An 8,255-nucleotide genomic window follows, 5' to 3' on the forward strand; every position below is an offset into this window, starting at 1 on the left:
AATGTACAGTTTTTGCTATTTATTTTGGCCATTTTGTGCTCATACATTGCACTGCTGTTACTGGCTCATAGAACAACAATGCACACGTTGTTTTCTTGGAATAAGAGCTTGTTTTCATGTAGCCTCTTTTCAATTTGACATTGGGTGTTTCATTTTGGTTGTGTTTGTCTTCCAAACAGAGCGAAGACCTGAAGACCTTGGAAATAATCGTTTATTCAATGGCAGAGAGCGCACTGGTCAAGGTAAATCTGTTCATCAACCTTCAAGCATAGACTGGTGTATTTTAATAATAAACACAAATGGTGTCTTGAACCAGAAACAGAAAGTATGTACACAAATGCGGATGTGAATGCCTGGCCAATGCAATAAAAAATTACAAATTTTATCACAGGTACGAATAAAAATATTAAGCAGCACAGCTGCTTTCAACATAAGAAAATGTTTCTTGAGCAGCAAATCAGCTCATTAGAATGATTTCTGAAGGATCATCATGATTTATCAAATTTTCTTTTCTTTTGTCAAATCAACTCAGATAATTAAAGTGGTTCAGATAACATAATATTTTGAGTTTCTGTTGATTAAACCAATCTCCTTCATTGTATTAACTCAAAATTTTTATTTAAATGAACTCAAAATTTTAAGGTAACCAGGTCACTTACTTTTTTAAGTTAAACCAACAATATTTTTTTACAATGTATGACACTGAAGACTGGAGTAATGATGCTGAAAATTCAGCTTTGCCATCACAGGAATAAATTACATTTTAAAATATATTCAAATAGAAAACAGTTATTTTAAATTGTAATAATATTTCACAATATTAGTGTTTTATTATTAAATAAATACAACCTTGGTGAGCAAAAGAGATAAACATTAAAAGTACCAACCCCAAATTTTTGAATTGTAGAAAACAAGTCTTATTCAACACAATTGCGCTACTCAAGTGAATGTAACTAATTTTAAGTATGTTTGGATATTTTTACTGGAAAACAAGGCAAAAGTACTGAGTAAATAATGTTTTGCAATGAATGGCATGTGTTGCATTTATTGCAGCCCTTACTGTTTATTTTTATCCCAAAACTATCTAGGTCACAATAATACTTGCGAAATGTATTAACTGATTAACATTCTATTCCTGTTTCCAGGGTTCCATTTCCCTGCCTGGACCACGCCCAACCCCTCACGAGAACCTCCGGTGACACGGTACTCCGAGAAAGACAACGCCTGGCTGTACACCCTTGATCCCATCCTGGTCACCATCATCGTCATGAGTTCCCTGGGCGTTCTGCTGGGGGCGGTGTGTGCCGGTCTCCTGCTCTACTGCACCTGCTCCTACAACGGCTTGTCATCCCGCAGCACCACCACACTGGAGAACTACAACTTCGAGCTGTACGACGGCATCAAGCACAAGGTGAAGATCAACCAGCAGCGCTGCTGTTCTGAGGCCTGAAGGGAGCCGATCCGGAGAGACGCTCCGTCCGCTCGTGAACTGGTGCCGGCCTGATCCAAAACTGTGAATGGACCTCACGCCGCTAATATAGGGCTGATCTCTGACCGGGATTGTGGAAGGATCACTGGGAGCGTAGAGGCTTCCTGTGGACAGCTCAGCTGGAGTGAAACATGATCAACACATATCAACCTAATGACTTTACCCCTTCAAAAATGAAAAAGAACTTTAAATAAATGTATATTGCTATAGATTTGTAAAGAAAAATACAATCTAATAATGCTTAATGGAAGCTAGAAGAGAGAGACAGGCACTAGGACTAGAAGACAGATCGCTTGTGAAATCTTGGCCTCTATTGTGTGAACGCTGTGGCCTAGAAAATTGTGGACATTTGCTTTAGTTTAGACTCGTGTCTTTTTGCTGACTTGCTTAAGTTCCCATCCCATCCCGTCTTTTGCCACTTTCTACAAGCGGTTTGAAGTGTCAAAGCCTCTTATGAATGTTTTATACATAAGTTCAATCTGTCTGTAGCATAATGTTTTTGTTGTGGCCATTAGAGAACAAGAAAAGAAAATGCTGTATTACATTCAGAAAAAAATCCTTTTAGATTGAAGTATTAGGATTGTCTTTTGAGTCTCTTTTTTTCTCCTTTCTTCTTCTTTTTTTTTTTTCTTTTTCTTTTTACTGTTTGATTTCTAAGCATAGCGTTAAAGACTCTGTGCTGACAATTTCAAACTAATTTATCGCAACCTATGGATTGCTAAGGATTCAGATCCACTGAGCTAAAGAGTGTTAAGAGAGTGGAAAGAGAGTGAGAGCATCTTCTGTTCTCTCCTACTCTCTGTACCCTATTCTTGAAGGAACAAAGACTCAAGCTGGCAAAGCGACTTTGGTGAAGGAGCTGGAAAATCCCCAAGCCACTTTCATGTACAAACAATCGAGCCTTAAGCAAACTGTTTTGGAGGAGAGCCATTTTGAAACACCAGTCTTTGGGTTTAAAGCCACTGGGGCCTCGGAGGAGTCAGGCCTTGCGCTTGCTTTCTTTCATTTCACCTGTCTGTTTACTCCATGGTTTATTTTAGGCTGCTGAAAATGAAGGCTAACAAGACCAGGTTTGGTGTAAGCCTGGGAGAAGGGTGAGAATTTCACAGAACGTTTCACCTCGAGGTGAAGAGAGCGGTAGACAGAGTATGCACATGGGAGAAATGTGTGCACATTTCTTTTATTGTACCTCGACTGGCCTCTCGCTCCCCAGAGCCACGCTGGGAGTTCTGTTGACTTGTGGTTCAGGTGGGGGGGGGGGGAGAGGCCTTGTCTTATTGGGGAGTGCGGAAATCAGCCGGAGACATGGATTGTTCAGTTGTTGGTGGAGAGAGCAATGAAGGAGGGAGAGATTGTGTGTATTCAGCTCGGTTTTCATTGGACTCTGTTGACTCTTTTCCAAGTGCCTTGGAGCTCTGGCCTGTTTTGGCTTTGCTGCAGAGCTGTGATAGTATTACCTCGTCTGTCTGGGACAGGAGGCCAACACCAAAAGACATGGAGATCCCGGCACTGGTCAGAACATTCAAAAATTGTTGTTTGTAGACTTTGTACAGAAAAAAAGTTCTTTTTTTATTGTTATTATTATTATTTAATAAAGTATGATTAACGATACTTGTGACTGGTGTGAACTTTATTTTAATGGAGGTCTATCTGTCTGTCTGTCTATCATCAATCCATTTATCTGTCTTTCTATCTCTATCTATCTATCTATCTATCTATCTGTATATCTGTATATATGTCTGTATTTCTGTCAATCTATCTATATCTAGCTATCTGTCTGTCAGTTTATCTGTCTGTCTGTCTATCTGTTTGTCTATTTGTCTGAAAGTCTGTCTGTCTGTCTGTCCATCTATCCATCCATCTGTCTGTGTCCTTATCTGTCTGTCTCTATCTCTCTATCTATCAGTCGATATGTCTGTCTGTCTGTCTATTTGTCTATCATCAATACGTTTATCTGTGATGTCTGCCTGACTATATCTATAGATGTACAAATCTCAAGCTGTCTATCTGTCTATTAGCCTGTCTGTTTATACGTCTGTCTGTCTGTCTCTGTCTATCTACCCATTGCTTCATCAATCTGTGCATCTATCATCTTCATCATATCATATATTTATCTACACACACTTTTCACTTTACTCCAGCTCTACTGAGTTTCATTGCACATCGATCCTGAAGGAAAAACTCAAAACACTAGAGTCCATTTCAGTCCCATTTAAGTTCAGCTCATCTCAGACAATCCATTGAAATCTGTTTGCAGTCTTAATTCAGCGCCTGACCTCGCTGTGCAGCTGTGCTGAGCGGAGACAGAGGAGAGGTGAGCGACACGTCTCCAAAACACCTTGTCACAAAGCACCTTATGACTAGACCACACACAATCCAATCAAACGCATAACCTCCATACATGGACAGAGATTCAAAAATAACAGCCCTCAATGACTAATTAAATGTAACGCTGTGATCTTGTATTTCACTTTAAACATAAACATAGCAAATAATGAACAGAGAAGTAGAGAAACAGCATCACACCACATGAATGAGATATTCAGCTATGCATACATTCAAAATTCTCATTTTAGTGCAGCTTGCTGTGCATCACAGAACAGCAGTGGTCTCCATCTCTGTCTAAACCCAGATCCCTGCAGATACAAGGGCACATTTGTTTGTTTCCTGTTTGATGTTGACTTGACTAATGATCCATGTGCATAATTATTTTGTTCTGGATCCTGACAGCCCCCAACCAAATAATATCATGAAGCGTCAGTTATGTGGCTCATTCAGGAATGTGCTGTCATGTGGATGCCTGCCGTCCTTCCTCATTAACAGTGACGCCAAGTGTGAGAAATGCAAGTCACCATCCATCAAGGAAGAGCGAGGGGCACAGAATGGAGCAGAGGAATTTGTCAGTGTGATCTGGGCTGAAGTCTTTGCTGACTCAGTCTTGTAGATTCTCTGAAAATACGTGATGTTTAGGTTTGTTTGGTTGAGAAGGCCTTGAATTGGACTCCAAGCATTAGTGTTACTGGTTGGGATTGTTTCTATCTGCTATTTCTTGTGATGGTCTTTCTAGAAACCCAAGATGTCTTGGGCCAATACTCTCATTACAGCTCACACTGGGCTCTGTTTAAACAACCCCACTAAGATCAATGAAATACATGAAAAATTGAATGGTTCAATAAAACAGCAGAGGATAGAATAAATTATCTAGAAATTTTCTAATATACTTTGTAGCTCTGGGCATTGAAGGCAATTTTTCATTACAAAGGGGATGTGTTGGGAATTGTAGCTTTCTTTCTGGTCTGTGTTGTATATATGTCTGACTCTGGGATTTTCCAAATGATTTTGCTTATATTCTGATGATTTTGCCATAACCGCAACTCCTGTTAACTTGTTCTTGTTCCTGGCCCAGCATGTAATGTTAAAGGGGACCTATTATGCAAAATTCACTTTTACATGGTGTATGTAAACAACCAGCCAATAATGGTGAAAATCAACCCACTCCTTTTTTATAATCCCCATAAATCAGAAGCAGTGTCTGAAAATATGCTGTTCAAGATTTCCCCCTACTGTGACGTCACAGTACGGACAAACCCCACCCATGACCTGCACTATTAGCCGCACAGCACCTATTGATATAATGTCTGCTCCACATAAACATTACAAATATTCTGTTTTTGATGTACCAATGAACATATGAGTCTCCATAGACTCCCGGCATCTGAGCCACTGAGGACAGTGAGGATGAATTTCATGGCACATTTCCTTTCATAAGGAAATGTGCCAAAAAAAAATTGGTACAGCCTTATGTTTGAGCAAATCATTTTTTGGACTGCTTCGCAGTCCAGGGTCAGTTCAATGCTGGATTTGCACAAAATTTTATTCTGAAAGATGGGTCAATACCAACTGCTCAAACTTCATATCTAGAACAAGTATCCAAATTTGTGAATGTTTCCAAATGGCGTTTCTGAATGTGCTTGTTAGCATGCTGTACAGCTAATGTGGCTAAAGATGATTATATAAATTATAACCGTAATTAAACAAAATACCTATCTCCATGCAGCATATATTCTCTGGCTCTTAGGCATCCTACTACAGTTCTCACATGACCACAACAATTTATAGGTGATCATGACAGTATATGCTAATCGATAACTTGAATAAAGTTAACTCCACAACAGCTACATTTATTCAACAACTAACCATTCAGAAACGTCCTGCTGCATTCTAAAAGTTGTAACTTCTTCCTAAATCTCTCAATCTGTGTCCGACTCAAGTTCAAATATAGAAGCTGAACACCGCTACAGACATTTTCTGACATTTTGGCTGTGTGAGATTCTCCAGTTTTGTTGAGTATCCGAAGCATGAGATGTAAAGGCTCCGCCCACTTCTGGAAGGAGGGCAGAGAACAGCAGTTAAAATGCATTTAAAGGTATACACACATGAAAGCTCACACCCAAATAGGGTCAAATTGGCCATGCTATTATAAATTATCTGTAAGGTATTTTAAGCTGAAACTTCACAGACACATTCTGGGGACACCAGAGACTTGTGTTGCATCTTGTAAAAATGGGGCATAAAAGGTACCCTTCAAAGATCAATATACTCTCAACAAGACGTAAACATCTTTGCTGTCATAAGAGATGTTTATCCTTTTCATAATAGGTCCAATCATTGCACTGCCTTTTTGCTAAAAGTAAAGTTCCAGAGTAAAGCTCTCATGAGTCTGAGAAGCTGCTGAATGTTTTACTATACAGTAGACAGACCGGGATGTGTAGAGAGCTGTCATGAGCGTTTGAATCAGATTCAAACATCTTCCCAGTGGCAGATGGCTGGAGACGGCCTGAGCCGCCAGTGACAAGAGACCTGCAAAGGGGACAGATGCTCTGTGTGTACAGCATGTGAAAATGACGGGGTCCATCACCAAAACTGTATAACATGTCTCTCATTTTACTCCACAGTCTCTTTCACCCAACATAAATGTTTAAAATCAAATCAGTATTTAATGTCTATTTTGAATTTATTTGCAAGTCAAATAATTGGTAAACCACATCAGAGTAAAACAGAGCAGTTCGCCAGTCATTAATGCAAAATCAATGCAAGCTACGCTTTATGTTGAGGTTTATTTTGTGATACTGATTGGTGAATGTAAATTATTTCTTTATATACTGTATATACTTATGTAAACTAAATAAATCAGTTTTATTTCAACTTAAAATAAAATAAAAATGTTTAACTGCTGAATTTATTTCCAATAAAGTATTACCCATAATCCTACAAGTGACATCCACTAATTAGAGAAGCATCTGTTACCATGAAAATGGGTTTTGGCAGGACAGCAAAAGCTAGCAAAGTAGTGTCAACTTACATAGCTAATTACCTGCCTAATTTTAGTTTATATAAGTTGTTAGACTGTTTTCTGGTATAAATACTGTACGTTATGTCATGAAACTCAATATAGCACAGGGTGATAGGTCCTTAAAGGGTTAGTTCACCCAAAAATGAAAATTCTGTCAGTAATTACTCACCCTCATGTTGTTCCAACCCCGTAAGACCTTCGTTCATCTTTGGAACACAAATTAAGATATTTTTGATTAAATCTGAGAGCTGGATCACTCCTCCATAGGCTTCTAAGACATTATAACTTGCTGGCCCAGAAAATGTATTAAAGACATCGTTAATATAGTCCAAGTGACTACAGTGGCTCAATCTTAAGTTTATAAAGCTTTATTCCACTTTTCATTTCCTTCTCTCTGGGCCTCGAGTTTTTTCACGGAGTATAACTGCGCAGCTCATCTGTGTTGTACGTCACACGTAGGCTCACTATTGGCCGACGCTGGTCATGTGTGTGATGCGTGTGACGTGCAACACAGACGCACTGCGCTAAAACACTACGTGAAACAACTCGAGGCCCAGAGAGAAGGAAATGAATACTGGAATAAAGTCGCTATTATTGTTTTGTTTTTGCGCACAAAAAGTATTCTCGTTAAACTTAAGATTGAGCCACTGTAGTCACTTGGACTATATTAACGATGTCTTTAATACATTTTCTGGGCCAGCAAGTTATAATGTCTTAGAAGCCTATGGAGGAGTGATCCAGCTCTCAGATTTAATCAAAAATATCTTAATTTGTGTTCCGAAGATGAACGAAGGTCTTACGGGGTTGGAACAACATGAGGGTGAGTAATTACTGACATAATTTTCATTTTTGGGTGAACTAACCCTTTAACTCAATCTGCTTGCAATCGTATCATTCTCTAAACAGCACAGCTGATTGGTTTTTGCTGTATCAGTAGCCAATGAGCTCGCGTGCTCAACCTTCAAATACTGGTCAGTATTTTCTGTAGCAGTTTCACGATTGTGCTGCATTCACTCACCAAAATAAATGTTTTATATATTTACAGTAGGAAATTTACAAAATATCTTCATGGAGCATGATCTTTACTTAATATCCTAATGATTTTTGGCATAAAAGAAAAATCAATAATTTTGACCCATACAATGTATTGTTGGCTATTGCCACAAATATACCCGTGCGACATGTGACTGGTTTTGTGATCCAGGGTCACATATATCAACATTGTCATATCCATTACCATGCCAAACACTCTGAGAGTTGTCATGACTAAGGGGACCGTCTACTAAGGTAGGAACAGGCCAATGTGAAGTGACTAATAACAGTTTGTTTTGTTCAACAGATGTTTCCTTTTTGGTGAGGTACTTCACTTCATCTTCCATCATAGATGTGAGAGGATATACAGCTAATGAAATG

The 8,255-nt window shown here is 38.9% G+C and overlaps 1 protein-coding gene across 1 annotated transcript in view; it reads left to right on the forward strand.

Annotated features, from left to right (window-relative positions):
- nrp2b (neuropilin 2b) overlaps positions 1-3,100 on the forward strand; it is a 75,640-nt gene extending 72,540 nt beyond the window's left edge. The window contains exons 16-17 of the mRNA XM_084122662.1: positions 180-242; positions 1,146-3,100. Of these exons, the coding sequence (XP_083978788.1) occupies positions 180-242; positions 1,146-1,450 (368 nt within the window). The 3' untranslated portion in view covers positions 1,451-3,100. The remainder of the gene's footprint in view (positions 1-179; positions 243-1,145) is intronic.
- Positions 3,101-8,255: the final 5,155 nt, after the last annotated feature.

The sequence above is a fragment of the Abramis brama genome, assembly GCF_963993115.1.
Source record: "Abramis brama genome assembly, chromosome: 8".
NCBI classification, from domain to species: Eukaryota; Metazoa; Chordata; class Actinopteri; order Cypriniformes; family Leuciscidae; genus Abramis; species Abramis brama.